The 24,596-nt window shown below is 39.3% G+C and overlaps 1 protein-coding gene across 1 annotated transcript in view; it reads right to left on the reverse strand.

Annotated features, from left to right (window-relative positions):
* Positions 1 to 1,146: 1,146 nt before the first annotated feature.
* Positions 1,147 to 24,596, reverse strand: part of nipsnap2 (nipsnap homolog 2) — a 35,322-nt gene continuing 11,872 nt past the window's right edge. Inside the window, exons 6-10 of the mRNA XM_068008141.1 lie at positions 23,720 to 23,860; positions 20,179 to 20,210; positions 15,199 to 15,293; positions 3,597 to 3,680; positions 1,147 to 2,217 (exon numbers count right to left, since the gene is read on the reverse strand). Coding sequence (XP_067864242.1) covers positions 2,153 to 2,217; positions 3,597 to 3,680; positions 15,199 to 15,293; positions 20,179 to 20,210; positions 23,720 to 23,860 — 417 coding nt within the window. The 3' untranslated portion in view covers positions 1,147 to 2,152. The remainder of the gene's footprint in view (positions 2,218 to 3,596; positions 3,681 to 15,198; positions 15,294 to 20,178; positions 20,211 to 23,719; positions 23,861 to 24,596) is intronic.

Genomic DNA, 24,596 nt, shown 5'->3' on the forward strand with positions numbered 1-24,596 from the left:
GATTCAGTTCTACTCTGTCAAAAGCATTGAACTCCTATTTTGGGCAAATTGACTCCATTTCCCTTCTCTCAGCAAAAACTTAAGTCAGCATCTCACCTAATTACCCGCTTGCAACTCAAGAAGCCTCTGATATCTGGAAGACTACATGTTGTCATAGGGATTCACATGGTTCTCTAAGCCACTCATTCAATTCAAACAGTACAAAGTTAACTTTGCAGTTAATCTGCTAGCAGCAAGGGGTCATCAATTTAAAATAGTCAGTCAGGAGGGTGGTTTTAAATAACTTCTTCACACAAAGTTGTTGGAGAATGGAATACCTTGTCACAACGAGTAGATGAGGTAGAAACCATTGCATCCTTTAAAGTGCAGATTCACATTTGAAACAGGAGAACATACAGAGTCTATGGGGAAAGATCAGGGCAGTAGGATGAGTTTAGAATTTCTCTAACAAAGAGACAGCACATTCATGATGGGCCAAAAGGCCTCCTTCTATGTAAACTTCTATTTTTCATTTAAAAAACAATTCTTACATAGCCACTACCACCAACCTTTTTTGTGTAAATATCTATGGCTCCTCACTTGGTGAGAAAGATGGGCTCAGTAAGGCACTGAGAATGTTCACACAGGCTATGTTCCACCTGCTGTCAGACCACAAACCTAACACCTACTCTACCCCTATCAGCCCATTAAGTGAATACCATTACTTTCAACTTACTAGTTTTGGCAGGCTGCAGGACTTTTTGGAATTCAGACAACAAATTATACAGAACATGGCTCTTTTTTCAGGCAACCTTATTTGAATCATGTTCCTCAGTTAGCTCAGTCTTCCATGTATCAGCTGTTAACATACTTTTTGCACATGGATAGCTATATCTTGAACCTGTTCATTTTAGTTTGTTCCTTCTATTCCACATTTAATCTTTCTGATAAAGTCATCATCTTCCACTTTATATGTAAGTGGATTCACAGATTCAATAATTGAAAAAAAGATAATCTTACTTATCTTGGAAGGATTTGAGTTTCCTACTCCCCCACCTTAAACGATTGTGACTGGTTTACTACCAAATATTAGAGTTCAAACAGATTTGCTAAACTCTACTTTATGTTTCCTTGTCTTACAAAATACACAGGCAATATAAACACAAATGTTGCAAATCAAGTTTATTACAGCCTTCAGACTGTACCGGGTATTATAGCCTGACTGTTGACCAATGACTTAGAAACAGATTTCTTTCATTTATTAGATTTACTGAATTATTGTAAATCCTAGAAACTATACATAACGGTGCCATTTTAAAAATAAGCACACGACAAAACCGGTTTAAAAAAATGACATTGTAAGCGTACAATTTTGTACAGTGATTACACATGCATCACCTACAGCAGTATAAAGCATCCAAAGAAAATCACAAATAACCTATTATTGTATCATACACCGTTGAATCCCTAATATCAGAGAAACAGCACAAGAGTACTATTTGTTTTTCCACAAAAACTAATAATAATATTGTTTTAAAAAGTAATTCCCTGACTAACCACATTAAAAATTGTGACAACTGATGAGTTCCTTATTAAATGGGGATCATCAATGTTTTGGAGGGAATCCTGATTGCTAAGGATTTGAGTTTCCTACTCCCCCACCTTAATGATTGTGACTGGTTTACTATCAAATATTAGCGTTCAAACAGATTTGCAAGTACCAGGCATAAATTGTCATGATGCTGCACAGTGGGACACAAAAAAAAAACTGAATTTATACCTTAAATTTACTGCCTTCAAAAACCATTGCACTGGGTAATATGAGTGGAACAGATGAAGTAAGAAACATGCCACCATTAATGGAACAGTCCAGAGGTGGAGGAGGGGAGTGCAACAGAAATAGGACAATAAAATTGAAGGCAAACATTCAGGATTTTAAACATCTAATATTGTAATTTTAACTTAGGGCTTCAGAAAGAAAATATTGTTATTAGTAATTGACATTTAGCTTCAGAAGTGTTTCTGTAAATTTGATAAAACGTTTTGAAGTTAAAATACTTATTTAAATCATGACAAGGACGGACTCATGTCAGTAACCCGTTAACTTTTTCCTCATGTATTAAGACAAAACACAAGTCATTCACTTTCTTTGAAAGGTGTTCCAAGTTGAGCTCTACTGAAGTGGAGAAATCTTCAGTGGAATCATAATCCTGGAATCCATGCGCTGAATGAGTGGCACTGTACAAAAGAAGACCGTCTGTAACTAATTTATGTAGATACTTGAACACACACACTTGCCTAGATATTGTGCATCCTGTTGTACATCAACAGGTAAATATTGCAGGCTGGTGTTCACTGAAGATTATTTCTCATTAACAATTGATCTAAAGTTATTTTTTTTAAATCAAAACTTGTTTGACTATTTGGAATCCAGATTCAATGGGCAAACATTTAAAATATGTTGACTTCATGTAAAAATGCAACCCTAATCATCAAAGGGTCAAGCAACCAATTCCGATCAAATTTTAACAAATTTCAATTCCAAACTAGTGTTGCACAGGTGCAGCTGCACTCAGTATTGCTATTTTTCAGTACCATTGTGCTTCATTTGAAAGCTTTAAATGAATGCATATTTGAAAATGATTTGAACACCATAAAAGCGTGCTATTCAAGTCATTCCTTTTATCACCAAGGAAAACACATAGATGCTGCATAATGTGGACTTAATAATTTGTTAAGATCAATGCAGAAGTTTCTCTTGCTGAGACAGGAGACTAAATTATACTATTTATTGTTGCTGTGATATAACAGCTCCTAAATCATAAGTAAAATATTCTTCTAATCACTCCGTATATATAGTTCTTTACTGTGCTATCCATAACCATCTATAATTCCTATCCTACTGAATCATAACCACATATTGCTTTGTCTCCAATCAATAAAGTTTTAGGTGCGTTTTCTTCTGGGTGTTAATTTTCACAAAAAAATGGATGCAAGTAAACAGATGAGAAAGAATAATAGAAAGTGTCAAAGTTTTCGGCCATCATTACTACTCTTCTTGAGTCTTCCACACAGCTCAAAGTGTATAATGAAAAACAAATCAGTATTGTGAAGGCCTTGTTAATTGCTTTTCATAATAAAGCAATGGTGTTTATATCCTGAATTTCCATTCAAAATGCGGGCTAACAAAAGGAAGGTCAAGGTCAGTCATTGTTTAAAAATAATCAATGTCAGATTTATGGGGAATGCAGCTGCAGACTCTGACTGGCAGTCATGAGGGACATTAACCACTCAGAAATGCATTCATTTGTCAGAAGTAAGCATCTATAGGGGGATGACGGGGCGGGGGGGGGGGGGGGGGGGAAAGAGTTGCTGAATGACACTGATACATGGGTCTGCAGGAGAGGAAATGAGGGCAGAAAGGATGGCTACATATTCTGAATGCTAATAACAAAAGAATATACACAGGGTGCTGAAGCTAACTGCAGCACTGCGATTGCAGTCCTGGCTTAGATCAGCAGTGTAGGGACTGAACCTAGGATCTTTTTGGCCTATTCTTCTGGTCACTGGTTTAGCTTTAAAGAGTCTGCGGAACATTAATTATGCAATGAAAGTACCTGTGTAATATACGCATTCATCCCAGCCAGGCTTCTGCCATGCTGAATTTCGAGTTTCATCTCTTGACTGCAAGTCCTTGTAAGCTTTAAAAAAAGTTGAAATAAATAGTTACACTTGTAACTAATATTTATTATCCATTTGATATAAATTAGAAGCCATTTGAAGTTTCTACAAATATCAAATTTTACAATACAGAACTATAACATTAGTGATATTACTTTATAAGTTGTCATTGTTATTCATATTTTGCTATCATTTAAGCTTAATATTTCTAAAATATTCCACGTAGTAAATTATTTACAATTCCAACTGCTACCACAGAGGCCCACAATATAAATGAGATACAGCACTGATCTTTCTTGCTTAATCATTTGTCTGTATGTAAACCAGATTACTCTAGCTAGACACATCACTGCCTGTCCAGTAACATGTATACCTTCCTGTGGGTAACCCTTCATTATAACAGGTTCCTATGTTTTAGCTTCCGGAAATTTCAATTAAGAGTTGCCATTTCTTTCCCCCCAAATTAATAACATTGCTCGCCCCTTTTTCTCCCCTCGTGTCCTCCATTTCTGAGGACACTGACTTCTTGCTGGTTCTATGGGAGCAAGTTGTACGCTAGTTCCTTGCACAACTGGCTATTTTTCACATGTGAAGCTACACAAAGAGTGTTGACAATCTATTCAATCTGGAGGGGAAGAGATAGCAGCCAAGCTCATTCCTGTCTTCACCCGACATCGGCATACACATATAGCAAGGGCTGTTGTATAATCATCAGTAGTAATTCTAGTTCATTTTCTCTCCTTAACCAAGGAATACTGAGGCAAATTGTAATAGCAAGACTATCCCCCTGGCTGAGATCAACAAGGTGAGTACAAATCTGTGACCATCTTGGTCTGTATGGCTCAGCTTCTTAATGCATTAGCCATCATTCTTCCCCTCTTTATACATTTCTGTGAATAGGTTTCTGGAGCTTATTCTCAGCACCTCTCTTGACCGCTGACTGCTCAAGGGAAGACACCAGTGAAGGCTAGGATTCTACTTAGCTGTTTGTTTATTCAAAATAAGTTTAAAATTTTTAAAAATCCAGGAAAAAAAAATCAGTGTTATAGTGCAGAAAGAAGCCATTCAGCCCACCAAGTTTGCACCAGTGTTTTTCTCCATGAGTACTCAGTTTGATCCCTTTCTCCCGTTCACACCTTGTAATATTCCTCGTTTTCAAGCAACTATCTAATTCCCTTTTGAAACTACTTATGGACTCTAATTCAATAATGGTTTGTGCCAGCAGAGGATTATACATTCTAACTACCTTCCATGTAAAGAATTTTTTCTAACCTCCATATTAATTCTTTTTGTGATTATCTTTGATATGTGCTCTCTTGTCTTCATCTCACTGGCCAATGGAGACAATCCATCAATATTTATCACATTATAACTCTTCATAATCTTGAAGATCTCTCTCAGGTCACCGTTCAATCTTCTTAACTCCAGTGAAAATGCCCCAATAACTAAGTATTTACAGTCTCTAGATGCTAAGAGCCTGTTATAGATGCTGAGATGCTCCTTCCCCTGGCTGGAGAGTCTAGAACCAGAGGGCACAGTCTTAGGATATGGGGTCAGACATTTAGTCTGAAATAAGGAGAAATTTCTTCACTCAAAGGGTTGTGAATCTTTGGAATTCTCTACCCCAGAGGGCTGTGGATGCTTACTCGTTGAGTATATTCAAGGCTGAGATCGATAGATTTTTGGACTCTATGGGAATCAAGGGATATGGAGATCGTGCAGGAAAGTGGTGTTAAGATTGAAGATCAGCCTTGATCTTATTGACCGGCGGAGCAGGCTCGAGGGGCCGTATGGACTACTTCTGCTCCTATTTCTTATGTTCTAAGTAACCCTTCATTCCTGGTTAAGTCCTATTGAATCTAATTTACCTTTTCCATGACTTAAAAAAAATCCTTCCTACAACGGGGTGCCTAAAACTACACACTCTACATGACTGCAGCCTAATTAAGGTCTTGTAAAAGTTCAACAACATTACTTATTTGCTTTTGTATTGTTTGTCAGGGCAGTGTCCTTGGCCCAACCATCTTCAGCTGCTTCATCAATGACCTTCCCTCCATCATAAGGTCAGAAATGGGGATGTTCGCTGATGATTGCACAGTGCTCAGTTCCATTCGCAACCCCTCAGATAATGAAACAGTCCGTACTCCCGCAAGTAGCAAGACCTGGATAACATCCAGGCTTGAGCTGATAAATGGCAAGTAACATTCGTGCCAGACAAGTGCCAGGCAATGACCATCTCCAACTAGAGAGAGTCTAACCCCCTCCCCTTGACATTCAACGGCATTACCATCGCCGAATCCCCCATCTTCAACATGCTGGAGGTCACCATTGACCGGAAACTTAACTGGACCAGCCACATAAATACAGTGGCTACAAGAGCAGGTCAGAGGCTGGGAATTCTGTGGCAAGTGACTCACCTCCAGACTCCGCAAAGCCTTTCCACCATCTACAAGGCACAGGTCAGAAGTGTGATGGAATACTCTCCACTTGCCTGGATGAGTGCAGCTTCAACAACACTCAAGAAGCTCAACACCATCCAGGACAAAGCAGCCCGCTTGATTGGCACCCTATCCACCATCCTAAACATTCACTCCCTTTACCACCGGCGCACTGTGGCTGCAATGTGTACCATCCACAGGATGCACTGCAGCAACTCGCCAAGGCTTTTTCGACAGCACCTCCCAAACCCGTGACCTCTACCACCTAGAAGGATAAGGGCAGCAGGTATATGGGAACAACACCACCTGCACGTTCCCCTCCAAGTCTCACACCGTTCTGACTTGGAAATATGTCGCCGTTCCTTCATCGTCGCTGGGTCAAAATCCTGGAACTCCCTTCCTAACAGCACTGTGGGAGAACCTTCACCACACGGACTGCAGCGGTTCAAGAAGGCGGCTCACCTCCACCTTCTCAAGGGCAATTAGGGATGGGCAATAAATGCTGGCCTTGCCAGCGACGCCCACATCCCATGAACGAATAAAAAAAAGTCTCAAGATACAAAACCAAGGATACTGTTTGCACTGCCACTTTAAATGACTTGTGTCTCTGCACACCAAGGTCCCTCTACTCCATTAAAATCTTACCATTCAAGATGCTCCTTTATTTTACCACCAAAATGTATTACTTCACATTTGTCTACTTGGAACTGCATCTGCGTATCTCATTAGCCTACCTATCTCCTTCTGCAGTCTTTCATAGTCCTAGTCACAATTTGCCAATAGCCCGATTAAATGTTATCAGCAAATTTTGATTCGGTTCTTTCAATTCCCAAGTCCAAGTTATTTACGTATACAGTAAATAAGAACAACTCCAATGCCCCCGTGGGAAACCACTCACTACATCTTTCCAATCCTATAACTTAACCTTATTCCTTTGTTTTCTATTCTCTAATCATTTCTGTCCGTATGGCTATATTTCCCATAATTCCATGCACTATTATCTTTGCCATATGTCTCTTATGTGGTACTTTATCAAACTACTTCTTCAAAATTCACATAAACCACATCCACGCATTTCTTTTATCTAACTGCTCTCATTTCTTCAAAGATTTCTACAAGGCTGGATCCAATTAAATTATGTCCCTCCAAGTGCTTAGTAATTTCAACTCTTAATATAGATTCTTTTAGTTTACCAACAACTGGCCTATAATTTCCGAACAAGCTTCCCTAAACCCTTTTCTGAAGAGCAGAGTCACACTTTCCACCCTCCATTCCTCTGGTAAAATTTTACTTTCCACGGATTTTAGGAAAATTATCCTATGCTATTTCTTCCTTGAACCAGTAGGCTCCTGTGATCTGCCTACTTAACGTTTGAATAACTTCTTTACTGCAATTTATCTTTAAATAATAACCTCCACTAACAGTTCTACACCCATCCAAGGTGGTTCTATATGAATATCCCCTTCCTCTGTGAAAGCTAAGGCGAAGTATTTACTTACTTTCTCCGTCATTTCCTACAAGTCTGCCTTCTTCAGTGCTTAGCAACCCTATCTTGAGTATCCTCTTACTACTAATGTACCTATAGAAAGCTTCATTAACCATGAGAAAAAATGAAGTATTTTTGTCTAGCTTTAGCTTGGAACCAATTTCTTTCATTTAGTTACAAGAGATTTGAAAACCAGCTGCATTCAAAATTCATGTGGCAGCCAAATTCAGTATAAATGCTCTGTTCGATTGTCAGCTCATTTTGAATTTAGGGGACATTTAATTGAATCAATGATGCCTCATCAATAGCTTTCTGCGGTATTTAATGGGGGGGGGGGGGGGGGGGGGAGGGTGTCGGGTCGAAGAGATGTACTAAAGAATTGATAAAAAAGTTAGAAATACAAATCAGACTTTCTGCGTGGAAGGTCAAACAGACAATGAGAGATAGCACCATCATACTTTTGAACTAAGAAACATATCGTCAACTGTTTGCTAAGTGAAAGTAAAATTCACTCCATCGAGAATAATTTCATTACAAACAATTTGATACCAAATTTGAAAGAGGCAGACAATGTTGCTAAAATTAAAAGAGGAAAAGTACAAATGCTGGAAAAGTAAAATAAGAACAGAAAATGCTGGAAATACACAACAGGCAGCATCTATAAAGAGAAAAGAGGGGTTATGATATTTCAGGTGTGTACACTTCATCAGAACTAAAGACAAATAAATATGGATATTAGTAAAGTTGGACAGAGAGAAAAGGTTGGGGGGGGGGGCGGGAAGGCACCTGATGAGACATAGGTGCAGGGGGGTTGGGACTGGACAAAGGAAAAAAAAAAGAGAATCTAGATAAGAGGAAATTAGTTCCAGAAACCAGTGGTTTGCAGGGACAGTCCTATTTGCATCTGGGGAAGAGGTAGTAAGGTCCCGAATGGGGTTGGAGATCAAGATTGGAAGCTGTGGAAGGAAAATGTCAAGAAGAGATGCGATCAACAGTCTGGGAAACGATAGCTTGGTGTTCAGTAGTAGGATCGTGGTAGTAGTCACAAGAAAGTTGGCGTTCAGTCTCGGCCAGGTAAAAGGACCTTCCACCATACAACAGCACCATCTTTGACAGCAGTATTAATGATGATGTCAGAGTAGGAGCAGGGGACATTGGTTAACAGATCATAAGATACATAAGAAATAGGAACAGGAGTAGGCCATACGGTCCCTTGAGCCTGCCCTGCCATTCAATAAGATCATGGTTGATCTTCTACCTCAACTTCACTTTCCCACTCGATCCCCATATCCCTTGATTCCCTTAGAGTCCAAAAATCTATCAGAACGGTTACACCACGGAAAGAGGCCATTCGGTCCATCAATTCTGTGCCAGCTCTATGCAAGAGCAATCCAGCTAGTCCCATTCCCCTGCCTTATCCCCGTAGCCCTGCAATTCTTTTCCTTTCAAGTACTTATCCAGTTCCCTTTTGAAGGCCATGATTGAATCTGCCTCCACCACCCCCTCAGGCAATCCATTCCAGATCCTAACCACTCATTGTGTAAAAAAGTATTTCCTCATATCACCCTTGGTCTTTTGCCAATCACCTTAAATCTATGTCTTCTGGTTCTTGACCCTTCCGCCAATGGGAACAGTTTCTCTCTATCTAGACCCTCCATGATTTTGAATACCTCAATCAATTCTCCTCTCAACCTTCTCTGATCTAAGGAGAACAACCCCAGCTTCTCCAGTCTATCCACGTAACTAAAGTCGCTCATCCCTGGAATCATTCTAGTAAATCTCTTCTGCACATCTTTCTTCAAGTGCGGTGCCCAGAACTGGACACAATACTCCAGTTGTGGCCGAACCAGTGTTTTATAAAGGTTCATCATGACTTCTTTGCTTTTGTACTCTATGTCTCTATATATAAAGTCCAGGTTCCCGTATGCTTTTTTAACCGCTTTCTCTACCTGCCCTGCCACCTACAATGATTTGTGTACATATACCCCCAGATCTCTCAGTTCCTGTACCCCTTTTAGAGTTGTGCTCTCTAGTTTATATTGCCTCTCCTCATTCTTCCGACCGAAATGTAACACCTCGCATTTTTCTGCGTTAAATTTCATCTGCCACATGTCCATCCATGCCACCAGCCTGTCTATATCCTCTTGAAGTCCATCACTATCCTCCTCACTGTTCACTACACTTTCAAGTTTTGCGTCATACGCAAATTTGGAAATTGTGCCCTGTACACCCAAGTCCAAGTCAAAGTCATTAATGTGTATCAAGAAAAGCAGTGGTCCTAGTACCGACCCCTGGAGAACACCACTGTACACGTCCCTCCAGTCCAAAAAATAACTGTTCACCACTACTCTCTGTTTCCTGTTACTTAGCCAATTCTGTATCCACGCTGCTACTGCCCCCTTCATTCCATTGGCTTCAATCTTGGATGACAAGCCTATTATGCGGCACTTTATCAAATGCCTTTTGAAAGTCCATATACACCAGGTCAAGATGCATTGCCCTCATCTACCCTCTCTGTTACCTCATCAAAAGTCACTATCAAGTCGGTTAAACACAATTTGCCTTTATCAAATCCGTGCTGGCTTTCCCTAATCAATCCACACTTGTCCAAGTAACTGCTAATTCTGTCCCAGATTATCGTTTCTAAAAGTTTCCCCACCACCAAGGTTAAATTGACTGGTCTATAGTTGCTGGGTTTATCCTTACACCCTGTTTTGAACAAGGGCATAACATTTGCAATTCTCCATTCCTCTGGCATCACCTCTGTATCTAAGGATGTTTGGAAGATTATGACCAGTACTTCCTCAATTTCTACCCATAGTTCCCTCAGCAACCTAGGATGCATCCCATCCGGACCAGGTGACTTATCTACTTTAAGTACAGCTAGCCTTTCTAGTACCTCCTCTATCAATTTTTAGCCCATCCAATATCTCAACTACACCTTTCTTTACTGACACTCTAGTAGCATCTTCTTCTTTGGTAAAGACAGATGCAAAGTACTCATTTGGTACCTCGGCCACGCCCTCTGCCTCCATGAGTAGATCTCCTTTTTGGTTCCTACTCAGTCCCACCCCTTACTACCCATTTACATGCCTATAAGGGGAATTTTGGATTCCCTTTTGTGTTAACCGTCAGTCTATTCTCATACTCTCTCTTTGTCCCTCCTATTTCCTTTCCCCTCTGAACTTTCTATATTCTGCCTATTTCTCACTTGTGTTATCAACCAGACATCTGTTATACGCCCCTTTTTTCTGCTTTATCTTATTCTCTATCTCTTTTGTCATCGAGGGAGCTCTGGCTTTAGTTGCCCTATCTTTCTCCCTTGTGGGAATGTACCTAGACTGTACCTGAACCATCTCCTCCTTAAAGGCCGCCCATTGTTCAATTACAGTTCTGCCTGCCTATCTTTGATTCCAATTTACCCGGGCCAGATCTGTTCTCATCCCACTGAAACTGGCCCTCCTCCATTTGAGTATTTTTTTTTTATAAAAGAGTGGTCCATATCCTTTTCCATAGCTATTCTAAACCATTTGATACTATGATCACTGTTCCCTAAACGTTCCCCCACTGACACTTGCTCCACTTGGCCCATCTCATTCCCCAAAACCAAATCCAGCAATGCCTCCTTCCCGTTGGGCTGGAAACGTACTGGTCAAGGTCTCTGAAAATGCTTCAAAAATTCCACCCCCTCTTTGCCCCTTATATTATTAATACCCTAGTCTATGTTAGGTTAGTTGAAGTCCCCCATTATCACTATCCTATGGCTTTTGCACCTCTCTTTAATTTCACTGCAAATTTGTTCCTCTATATCCTGCCCATTAGTTGGTGGCCTATAGAATACACCCAGTAGTGTAATGGCACCTGTACTGTTTCTTAACTCTAACCAAATAGATTCTATCCTTGACCCCTCCAGGACATCCTTTCTCTTCATCACTGCAATATTCTCCTTAATCAATACTGCCAACCCCGCTCCTTTCTTTCCTTCCCTATCTTTCCTGAACACCTTGTATCCAGGAATATTTAGTACTCAATCCTGCCCTTTTTTGAGCCAGGTCTCCATTATCGTCACATCATCATATTCCCATGTGGCTGTTTGCACCTGCAACTCACCAACCTTGTTTACCACACTTTGTGCATGGGCTGTAAACCAATCTTAGACTTTCTGGTACTCTCTCGTAGTCTGATCACACCTAATACCGTACTATTTCTTATTCTGGTGTTATCTTTCTCTCCCAATCCTTCATGTACCTTGTTTCTCCTTTCCAATGCTACATCCTGGTGCCCATGCTCCTGCCGAATTAGTTTTAACCCCCCCACCCCCACCCCACAGCACTATCTATCTCAATCTTGAATATACTCAACGACTGAGCATCCACCGCCCTCTGGGGTAGAGAATTCCAAATATTCATGAACCTCCGAGGGAAGAAATTCCTCCACATCACAGTCCTAAATGTCTGACCCTTTATCCTGAGACTATATCCCCTAGTTCTAGACTCTCCAGCCAGGGAAAACATCCTCTCAGCATCAAACCTGTCAAGCCCTCTTAGAATCTTATATGTTTCAATGAGATCACCTCTCATTCTTCTAATCTCCAGAGGGTATGGGCCCATTCTCCTCAATCTTTTCACATAGGACAACCCTCTCATCCCAGGAATCAATCTAGTGAACCTTCGTTGCACCACCTCTAAAGCAAGTATATTCCTCCTCAGATAAGTAGACCAAAATTGCACACAGTACTCTAGATGTGGCCTCACCAAAGCCCTGTACAATTGCAGCAAGACTTCCTTACTCTTGTACTCACAAACTCCTTGCAATAAAGGCCAACATACCATTTGTCTTCCTAATTGCTTGCTGCACCTGCATGTTAACTTTCTGTGTTTCTTGTACAAGGACAACCAAATTCCTCTGAACACCAACATTTAATAGTTTCTCACCATTTAAAAAAATTCCATATTTCTATTTTTCCTACCAAAGTGAATAACCTCACATTTCCGCACATTATACTCCATCTGCCACCTTCTTGCCCACTCACTTAACCTGTCTATATCCCTTTGTAGACTCTTCGCGTCCTCCTCACAGCTTACTTTCCCACCTAGCTTTCTATCGTCAGCAAACCTGGATATATTACACTCGGTCCCTTCATCTAAGTCATTAATATAGATTGTAAATAGTTGAGGCCCAATCACTGATCCTTGCGGCACCCCACTAGTTACAGCCTGCCGGCCCGAAAATCACCCATTTATTCCTACTCTCTGTGTTCTGTCTGTTAGTCAATCCTCAATCCATGCTAATATATTACCCCCAATCCCATGAGCCCTAATCTTGTGTAACAAACTCTTAAATGGCACCTTATCGAATGCCTTATGAAAGTCCAAATATACTACATCCACTCATTCCCCCTTATCTACCCTGCTAGTTACATCCTCAAAAAACTCTAATAAATTTGTCAAACACAATTTCCCCTTCATAAAACCGTGTTGACTCTATCTAATCATATTATGATTTTCTAAGAGCCCTGTTACCACTTTCTTAATAATGGATTCTAGCAATTTCCCGATGACTGATGTCAGGCTAATTGGTCTGTAGTTCCCTGTTTTCTCTCTCCCTCCTTTCTTGAATAGCGGGGTTACATTTGCTACCTTCCAATTCATGGGGATTATTCTAGAATTTAGTGAATTCTGGAACATCAAAACCAATGCATCTACTATCTCTGCAGCCACCTCTTTTAAAACACTAGGGTGTAGACCATCAGGTCCAGAGGATTTGTCAGCTTTTAGTCCCATTAATTTTTCTAAAACGTTTTCTTTACTAATCCTAATTACTTTAAGTTCTTCCCTCTCATTAGACCCTTGATTCCCCACCATATCCGGTATGTTTTTTGTGTCTACTACTGTGAAGACAGATATGAAATATTTTGTTTAATATCTCTGCCGTTTCCTTATTCCCCATTATAATTTCTCCTGTCTCTGCCTCTAAGGGACCCACGTTTACTTTCACTAATCTCTTTCTTTTTATGTTCCTTTAGAAGCTCTTACAATCTATTTTATATTTCTTGCTAGTTTGCTCTCATATTCAATTTTCTCCCTCTATCAATTTTTTGGTTATCCTTTGCTGATTTCTAAAATCCTCCCAAGCATTGAAATCATCTGCACAGTATGCAGCAACGGTAAATAAGGCTATTGGATCATGAATTTATTGTACATGGAATAGAATACAAATCACAGGACATAACACTGAGGCTATACAGGACATTGGTTCATCCCCATCTGTCTCAGTCTGGTCACCGTATTACAGGAAGATCATGCCACTGGAAGAGTTGCAAGGGCTACCCCCTTTGATACCTGGCATCAGACAGCTGACCTACAAGGACAGACTGTAGAGGCTGAGTTGTACACACTACAAGAGAGAAGTCAGAGGAGATCCTATTGAAGTATTCAAGATCCTTAATGGTATCAATAAGTTGAACCCTGAAAAGCATTCATCATGGACATGAAAACAATGAGAGAGCATGGGTTGCAACTCAGAAGAGGGACAGAGAATGGACAGGTTAGCTATAACTACTTAACACAGACAGTGGTGAACATTTGTAATGGACTACCTAGGGAAGCGATCAAGGGGTTGTTCTCCTTGGAACAGAGAAGGTTGCGAGGAGATTTGATAGAGGTATTCAAAATCATGAAGGGTCTAGACAGAGTGGATAGAGAGAAACTGTTCCCATTGGCAGAAGGGTCAAGAACCAGAGGGCGTAGATTTAAGATAATTGGCAAAAGATCCAAAGGTGACATGAGGAAAAACTTTTTTTTTTTTACACACAGCGAATGGTTAGGATCTGGAATGCACTGCCTGAGGGGGTGGTGGAGGCAGATCCAATCATGGCCTTCTAAAGGGAACTGGATAAGGACTTGAAAGTAGAATATTTGCAGGGCTACGAGGATAGGGCAGGGCAGTGGGACTAGCTGGATTGCTCTTGCGTAGAGCCAGCACGGACTCGATGGGCCGAAAGGCCTCCTTCTGTGCTGTAACCTTTCTATGATTCTAAGGCTGATAACATCAGTAATATTAAGGAATTGGATGGGCATTTGGCAAGAAAATCATAGGCAATTGTATATATTTTTTTTGAATCCTGTGGCTGGCATGATGGAACAAAATGGCCTTTTCTGGTCCCATACATTCCTGTGATATATCGAACGACTATTCTGAAGACACTATAACAATTATTCTGTTTGGTAGAGTTCTTGATCAGAGTGGATTGCATGCGCATTATGAAGTAAGTGTCCATTTTCCAAAGTCTCTTAACTGAAGACTTAACTTGGGGCAATTGCCCAATTTCATAGGTGTTATACAAGGGTTACTTTTACCTTTTTGTAAGCGGCCAATGGTCAGTAAATTTCTCACAAGTCACTTTTATAACATTATATTATGTTATTGCAGTGTAATATTGATGTAATCATTCTTTAATGCTACACATATGAAACAAATCTTTTTCATTTTTAGATTTTTCTTCTTCTTCAGTAAGACTGAATATATTCAACATCCAATTAGGACTAAGCACTACTGGGCAGAAAAAGTGCAAAGAAATATGAAATTGGTAATTGACTGATTAAACTTTTTTACCCCATAGGTGATGCACCATATACAGCTCGCCAATCTGAGAGAAGAAGCCACCAACTGCTTCATTGTTTTCTTGTCGATATCGAATAGCACGAGCCCTGTGAAAAATTAAGTGAATCAAAACTAAATAACATTAAAAAGTCAAAATATGGATAATTCACTGATTGCAAGCAATTATGGGATTAGAACATTCATTTATTGCATGATTCTTTCTTTATTTCAATTTTGTTGAAAATGACCTCTGAAATTTGAAGTTTGATTCACAAAATAAAGATTAATATCTTAAATAGCTTTCCCAAAATTCAAGTGTGAAAACCGATCACATGAAATTTCAAGTTATTCAACACGTAGTTTTCATAATCCAGTTTAGTTCTGCACAAATTAAAATTCAAATCTGATTCCTTTACAGTAACAACACTTTACACAAACACTTACAGTATTTTAAATTCTGAATGGAGACTGGCTCAAAAACCTCAATGATCTTTCACCCAACCAAAATCCTCAAACAAAAAAGCAGCTGTAACATTAAATTTTTAAACAGTTAAAACAGGATTTTCAACTTTGAAGCATATTTCCACTCACGTCCTTGTACACTAAGTTAAATGGGCACAAATATTTAGGGTTTATTTATAAGAGCTGAAGGTATAAGGCATTATGGTCAACTGGAATAAAATTGCACTAGATTACATTTATAGTTATGTCAGTATTTTAACAACTTCTGGTTAGTTAAATGATAGAATTAGTTAGTTTGTTGTTTTTGGTAGCCAATCCTATTGGCTCTCAAAATGTCCATTTTAAACTTTTATACAAAGCAAATAAGAGAGGTACAGTTGTATTGTGTTTATAGAACTGAACCCTAGCAACCCAAAAATCATGAGTTCAAATCCCACCATGGCAAGTCATGAAACTGAATTGAAAAATGACCAGAAAAGCTGCTGGAGTGTCATAAAAACCCAACTGGTCCTTCAGGGCAGAAGTCGGCCTATACATAAATCCAGTACCATACTACATGGTTGTCTCTTCGTGCCATTATGTTGTTCAAACAATTGTTATCAGGGCAACTAGGGATGGGCAATAAATGCACACATTTATTTGAGCTACGTGTACAAAAATGCTACATCTAAGAATTTTAAAAGATCAACGTATATTATTTCCCTCTCTGGACCTTTTTAGCTCACTCCATAACACGCACCACTACCTTAGCCAATGCATAGGAAAATGCAGTAATTAGTTGCCAGCATGAGTGACAGGTCACCCATGTTCTAATTGCATGGTTCAAGAGGCTCAAGGGGCTGAATGGCCTACTCTTGTTTCTATGACACTTATGATTTATCCTCTAAAATGCTTCCTTCCTCTCAGTTGGGAAGTACTTGCCTTGATTGCTGGTTCTACTGAATGACTCAACTATGATTGGGAAATCACTATATGGGGAATCATACATGTGAACTACGGCATTCTGCACAGTACTAGTAAATCCAGCCTCTACACTAGGGTCAGTTTTGTTCAGTGGTAGCACTCTTGCCTCAGAGTCAGAAGGTTGTAGTTTCAAGCCTCAGTCCAGATACTTGAGCACATGATCTAATTTCAGTGCAGTACTGAGGAAGTGCTGTATTGTTGGAGATGCCTGTTCAGGTGGATGTATAGGATCCCACGGCACATTTTCAAAGATGAGCAGGGAGTTCTACGGTATCTTATCAACACCACAAAAACATATTAACTGGTCATCTCAATGCTGTTTGTTGGACCTTGCTATGTGCAAACTGGCTGCTCAGTTTGCCTACATAACAACAGTGACTAAACTGCAAAAGCAACTCACTGACTGTGTTACACTTTGGGATGTTCTCAGAACATGAAAGCCACTATATAAATCCAAGTTTTTGTTTAACATTATTGAGTTGTCATTTAAGAAACAATTTGAGTGTATCTATGCTGGTGCTAAAAACTGTTGTTAATTCAAGATTAGCAAATTCCTGCTGGAGGCAATTTTTCAGTAGTTTTGGGTGTTTTTTCTCAATATAAAAGTGCATACAACAGAAAATTCCTGCCCACAATTATCTAAAATATCTGAACAGGAAATATGGTCTTATCCTAATTTTAAAAGAGAAATGACAATGTCAATACGTAGCTAATGCCACTTAAGAAAAAAAATTGAAATTCAAGAACTATTTAGTATATCACTTGCATTAACCCCAGTTAAGAAAATTGTACCTATAGTCCAATTATTAAATACTTATTATTTTCCTTAGATTATATAAACTGCTTTTATATAAGAGGTTTTCTAGAAAATGGAACATACTTATCAAATGAATAGTTTTGCAGCAAGCTACCCTGTTCACTTTACAGAGGTAGACTGTGCAACTTTACCGTGCATGTGCAATGGATTTCTCCATTAAATTTATTTGTTTTAATAGAATCCCTCCATAAACGCATAACCCAAAAAAGGATTTACAGGAACAACATAGTCTGGATTTTTAAAAAAAATTATCACTTGCATTGTGATCTTGGTGAATTACATCACCTTTAAGTGCTGAATTTGTCAGAATTTAAATTATTTTCTTTTATGCTGTATATGCAAACATATTTTGTTGTACATTTAGAATTAATTATTCCAATAGTCAAATATTAAAATGAACTATTCCAAAGGGGTACTGAGAAATGTATAGAACCAAAGCACATTTTTTTGGGGTAGCAATATTTCTCAATTAACATGTTTATTCATTTTACAATTCCACTACAATTTAAACACATTTAATACACAAAGCATTGTGATATTCCTTTGAATTAAATTTTGTTAGTCTCATAGCTAATACATCACAAACATAATGCCTCAGTGAGGACATTGCCAAGAAACAACTGAATGGAGCATCTGTGCTGAAATTCTCACTAAAACACATTGGACCAGAATTTGCTGGAGTGAGGCATCTCGCGGCGTGTCCCGTTAGTTACTTTTCCCCTCACCCTTCGGCTTGAAAATTTTTGCACCATAGATTGCTGGAAGTGCGAGCTGATAGCGAGGTTAATGGGGTATCTGGGACCTTGGTGAACGAAGGGACCAACGGTCTATCCCCTTAACCAATGAGATTTAAGGATAAAGATAGAAGAAAATAGGGTGAACTAGAGTCAAATTAGATGAAGAGAGAGAAATAAGGAGGGAAAGAGAGATTGGATTGAGAGAGAGAGAGAGAGAAAAAAAAGAGAAAGCTAGGAAAAGTAAGGAAAGACTTTTAAAAATATAAATTTAAAAAGTCTCTAAGAACAAGTTACTACCTGCAGGAATGAGACTCCACAGTTTCAGTTGTTCCCTTTCTGGGCCATAGAGGTTGAGTAGCATTGTGGGAACATAAATCTCATCATTAAAAGGGTCCTTGTGCTGTTAAGTACCAGCACTAACATTCTGCGACGAGTTTAATTCGTATTTACTGTGCAAATGCAGCAATTTCTTGAAACTCACGGAGGATAATGGCGAACTCCCGTTTTTGCGAGGCTAACGATGGAGCAGCACAAATAGTCTTGCAATTTGTGGCGATTCGCAACTCATGGGGTATCTCTTCCTCGCCACAAACTGCTGGGCAATTTACACAATAATAAAGGCGTGCGCATTAAATTCACTGGTATTTTACCAGCAAATTCGGGGCCGTTATCTCTATACTCTCACAAAAATGAAAATGGAACAAACTGTCACACTAACTTCACTACATAATTTATTAAATAAAGAGCTATCCAATTAGTTCCACTCCCCCGCTGTTTTCCCATAGCCCTGCAAAATTTTCCTTTTCAAGTGTATAACCAATTCCTGTTGAAAGTTACTATTGAATCTAAGGGTTTTCAGTAGGGGTGGGGATTGAAGTAAGGGCAGAGTCAGGTAAAACTGCAGAGATGGAAGTAAGCAGCCTTGGTGATAGATGGATAGGATATGGAGTTTGAAACTCATCCCAGGATTGAACAAGTTACTGAGGTTGTGCACGGTTGGTTTTGCCTGAGGCAAGAGCCAGGGGAGGGATTGGAGTCAAAGCCAAGGGTACAGAGTTTTTAATAGCAGTTAAACAGGATAACTTTAGTCTTGACAATGGCTTTACGTCAAATAGGCAGTCCAACAGCAGATAGTCAGCAGCCAGATATAGCAGATGGTCGTGGAGTCACTGGTAGCGACAGAGAAGTAGAGATGCTTGTTGTCAGTATATATGTGGAAGTTGACCACACAACTATAATGTTGCTGACGGGTAAGATATAAACCAGGAAAAGGAGGAGCCAAGGATGGAGCCTCAAGGTGTTCCTGAGTTCACCATGCTGAGGTGGCAGGAGAAGCTACTGCTAGAGATGTGGTAGCTACTTTGGGTGAATTAGGAGTGGAACCAAGAAAGGGCAGCCCCATGGCAGTGGACAATGGATAGGTGGTGGAGCAGAATAGAACGGTTGAAAAGGACATGGATGGAGAGCATACCACAGCTACAGTCTCTTAGGGTGGGAAAGGTGAGCACAGAACTGGCTGATAAGAATGTGTTCATAAACCTTAGAGACAAAAATGAGGATAGACATTGGGCATCAGGTGGAGAAGATGCAGGAGTCGAGGATAGGCTTTTTCAAGAAGAAATTATAATAGTTTTGAAGGTCAGGGGAAATGTAAAGGAACTAGTTAACAGCTTTTCTGCAGGATACGGTAGGTTAGGATATGGGCTCAAAGGGCTGAATGGCCTACACCTGTTCTTATGTTCCATATCCTACAGTGACTGCAAATATCAAAGGATTAAAAGAACCATACTTTCAATCCATCACGATGTTTACAATATACTTCTTATAAAGCCTCGTACGACTGACAGGAGCAGTTAAATCCCTCAAAACCTTAAAGTCCCATTCTATCTCTACAAGGATTGATAAAATATTGCAAAAACACAGTACTGGCAAATAACCTTGCAATGCAAATGTCACATTGTATTTACAGTACAAGACGGGTAAATTGTACAGGAGCATTAGTATGCCACTCACCAGTTATTACCCCATTCAATCATTGTTCCTGGCTGGAAAAATGATACCAATATTAAACAACAATCATATCAAAACAGAATTTATAAATATTATGCAACAGGATCTCAGTATTTCAGTGATGATATAATTTTTTAGACAAGTAAATGTCACAACTTCTGAGGTGGAAACTGCTTATGCACTTATGTAAACCGAAGATTTTTTGTTTAAACATACAAAAAGTATGAATTGCTTTGTTGAGATATAAACTTTTACTTTTCCTAATTTTTCTCATATTTCTGCCCCTTAAAACTCATTTGGCCTATGCATCCTTGCTCTAAGTATGACACTAGGGGTATGCTATCTAGTGGCTTGGTCCAGAACTTCAATTCCTACCCTTAAATGACCACTTTCATGCACATCATTTTAACTTATTTAAAATTAGGAGGCGGATAATATGATCCTTGGTGCTGTAGCACTGAAGTGCATTGGGCGCAAGTGACCTGCACAACTGAGCGTTGAGGCTGGGGGCTCACTGTTATGTGCGCCTCTGCACATAGTATGGGGAAGTACATGTGCATTCAGTACCTAAACAGCATTATTACCGTCCCTTAAGTTGACAAGGTTGGGTGGCACATAAAAATTCTGACAAGGATCTTTACTTGCAAAATTAATCTATCTTCTCTTTCTCCAGATGCTGACAGACCTGCCATGTATTCCCAGCATTTTCTGCTTTTATTTCAAATTTCAAGCATTTGGATATTTTTCCTCTTTTTATGTCTAATAAATCAACTTTCATTTCCTCACAATCAGAAGGTAAAAAAAATAGCTCATCAGATCCACTGTCTCATATTCATTTGATTATTTTCCCACATTGCCATTTCCTTCACGGTGCAGTTTCTGTCACAGCTGTCCTGCTGAACTTGCTGTAAACCATTACAATCAGTGACATAGCCAAATACAAAATAATTTTACATTCCTACTTAAATGTCTTGACCTTGAAACCAGTTACAGAAAATTCCTCTCCTGGCTAAATTCTAATCTTGCATGACTGTGCATGTGTCAGATGGCACTACTTGGTGAAGTTGAAGATAATAACACTTATCCAGAGCTTAACAATTCAGAACTGAGAGCAGTGTATTTGGCAAGGATGGAAAATACCATGTATCAACTTGTCGAGGTGCTGTTTCAAGCTGTGGATAGATGAAAAATCAATGTACCCAACTTTGCTCTGCCTTTTAAAAAAAATCTCAGCCTTGATGCATGTTGCGCAAAGATTACTGTATGAATGCTTATGCATTCATACTAAATTCCTTCGTCCATTATTTAATCAGAAGCATTGACCACAATATTCTGTAATTAATTTCAAAGTCAAAGCATTTGGAAAAGAATATAAAAACACATTCTACTTGGATATGTAGATGATGCCAAAATTGTCAGCTACTCTGCAGGAGTAAGTGGACAACAGTATGCAACAGTTGCCTTAAAAGGATGAAACAGATCAGGAGGAAAGATCCGTCATCAACCTGGCTTTGAAAGGAAATGATAGGTCAGGGATGTCCAAACTACATATAGCCCTCAAACACATGCAATCCGGCCCTTGAGTCCAGCCGACTCGGTCTTATTTGTGTTTATTTCTTATCTCCAGATTTGTCCTGTTTGAATTTCATGGAACTGGAGGTTTAGAAAGAGCTGATTTTAAACTGTTGTCTCAATGATGGATAAATCCTATTATCCTATTTAACTTGAGACGTATTCAAATTAACAGGAACATGGATTTAAACTATATTTGACCCCAAGGCTCCATGGTATGTACCTATGCAGCCCATGAAATTAAAAGTTTGGACCCCCCAGATTAGAATCACAGAATATTACAGTACAGGAACAGGCCATTTGGTCCCTCAAGTTTTTCTCCACATCAGTCACCGAATCTAATCGCATTTTCCTGCTTGCTGCCACACCTTTTAATATTACTCTTTTTCAAGCAATTATCCAATTCCATTTTACAAGAATTTATGGACTCTGCTTCAACAATGGTCTGTGGCAGAGAATTCCACATTCTCTCACACTCCATCTAAAGAAACTTTTTCTAATCTTCCCTTTAATTCTTTTTGCAATATCTTAACTTTGTGCCTTCTTGTCACCATCTCGCCAACCAGTGGAATTATTAGCCTCATCATAATCTTGAAGAGCTCTAGCAGATCCCCCATATTAGGTGTATGTCAGTGATTCCAATAAGGATTTTCTTTTGCCTTCCAGTTTTATGGGTAAGAAAGTTAATTTGTTAAGAGTTAAAAGGAAATTTCAACGCCATCTAATCTTTTGTAACATGTTGCAAATCCTCTCCCCTTCCCCCATTGATGATAAAAGGCACATTTTATTCCTTTTTCCTTTTAAATTTTTCAGTTGATGTTCAACTGTTTTTTCTTGAGTGGAAAATTAACTTAAAACTGCCATTATATTGTGCCTAACAGTTTAAATAAAAAATGTCATTTTGAAAGAATATGCAAGGGCGAATTCTTTTTGAAGTAATGTGGTATGAAGTGTGACCTCTAAGTTTCGTTAACACAGGACGTAATGGTTCAGTTGTAGAGGAAACTGTTTACGATCAACTTAAATATGGTCAACTTTACATGTCACTATAACATTTGGTAAGTACAGTGTACTAAGACTTAATGTTTCCCAGTGGTTTATTAGGTAAATGCTCAATGTAGTACTGAGCCACATAGACAGGGACACAGATTCAATCCCAGGTTTGCCCCTCTTTCTATCCCTGATCTGCTTCATCTTTCCTCATTCCTAATATCAGTCTTTGTCTCTGTACCTAATTTCCCTTTCTTTGTTCTGATCTGTCTCGTGTATGCAATCTCTTCCGCCTACATGTCTACCCCTGATCTGGTGGTCCCATGTCTAGCCCTCTCTGTGCCTCTCTTATAGAATCTTATAGCACAGAAGGAGGCCATTCGACCCATCATGCCTTTGCTGGCTGTTTTTGAAAGAGCTATCCAATTAGTCCCACTCCCCAGCTCTTGCGCCATAGTTCTGCAAATTTTTCCTTTTCAAGCATATGTAGATCTCCTACATAGATAATTAAATTCTATAGTTAGAAATGAATGTAGACCAGCAGCCAGCTCCAAGGAGCAGAGCAGAAGTGGGCATGTGCCCAAGCATGAGGAAAGGAACAGATTTAAGTGCTAGCTTGAAGCAGAGTGGAGGAGGACCTAGGGAGCAGAGCACAGATAACACAAAGTCCACCCAACTTACTATAAGTGGTAGGTTTTGCTTCGTTAGTCATTTAATGGCTGCAATTGGGAAATTATTATTCTATTCTCAAATTAGGCACAAGCCCAAAATACTGGTGTATTTCAGTATGGGTTTATCCACCATTACACCTCAAAATTAATTTGAGTCTATACATACTCTGTCAAAACCAACTAATGCAGAGGGTGCATCTTGCACAATACCAGCCAATTATAATCTTCTTTAATGACTGAGGTTCTATTGCAAGAAGTTATATCAAAAAAGCAAGAAAAATATTTTAAAGTAGGCAGCACATGTTCCTTACCCTGAGCTGGTAGGATCTGAGTTCATAAATATTAGGTCCTGACCTAGGTACCGGCTCATTCCAGAAACTGAACTCCAAAAGCAGTTGGTTTTTTCGAGATAGCAGCATTTTCCCCCTCTCCTGCCTAAACTCCATGAACTCCTGTAAAGTAAAGGTATAAATTTCACTAGCGGGAAAGTCAAATTTTCACACTTGGCTAGCAATGTAATCATTGTCAAGAAAAGTTTCCTGCTATTAATATGATGCAGAATACAGTAGAACCCCACTGCACCCACTTTATTTTCCTACAGTAATACCAGCTGCTCTAATTAATATACAGAAACAAAAGACACTGCTGCTAACAATGCCATAAGCAGCCTTAGAAAAAGTCAGCTCCAATATTCAAGAATTTCCACTCATTAAACAGTTACTGCCAAATCTGACATCTTACGATACTAAAGGATCGTTTGTAAACTAATTTAATGGAGATACTGCCTTCATTTACCTAGATTATTATTTAATGTTTAATTTGTTAATGTAGATTAAAAGCAATTAATTCATCAAGTTACTAGTTCCTGCAGATATTCAGATACGCAAGTTCTAACAGTAAACAACAAAAGCTAATTCTGAGGGTATGAAATCAGTCAGTTTTCTCCCCAGACCACAATGCAAATGCCACAAAAGGGACAAGCAGTGCCCAGGCTTCTGCCTATGCCACTTGCCAATAGAAGATTCAGGACAGTAACCTGACCACTGATTTCCCCCACCAATTTTTTCCTCCCTCCCAGGTACCTGGCTTCCACTTGGCATATCCTCACAGCAGTGTAGCAGAGATTACGAAACCAGTCAAGTAGTTGGGGGGAGAATTGAAAAAAAATAGGAACCCACATAGTTTTAT

Source organism: Heptranchias perlo, chromosome 28 (assembly GCF_035084215.1).
Source record: "Heptranchias perlo isolate sHepPer1 chromosome 28, sHepPer1.hap1, whole genome shotgun sequence".
Lineage (NCBI taxonomy): Eukaryota > Metazoa > Chordata > Chondrichthyes > Hexanchiformes > Hexanchidae > Heptranchias > Heptranchias perlo.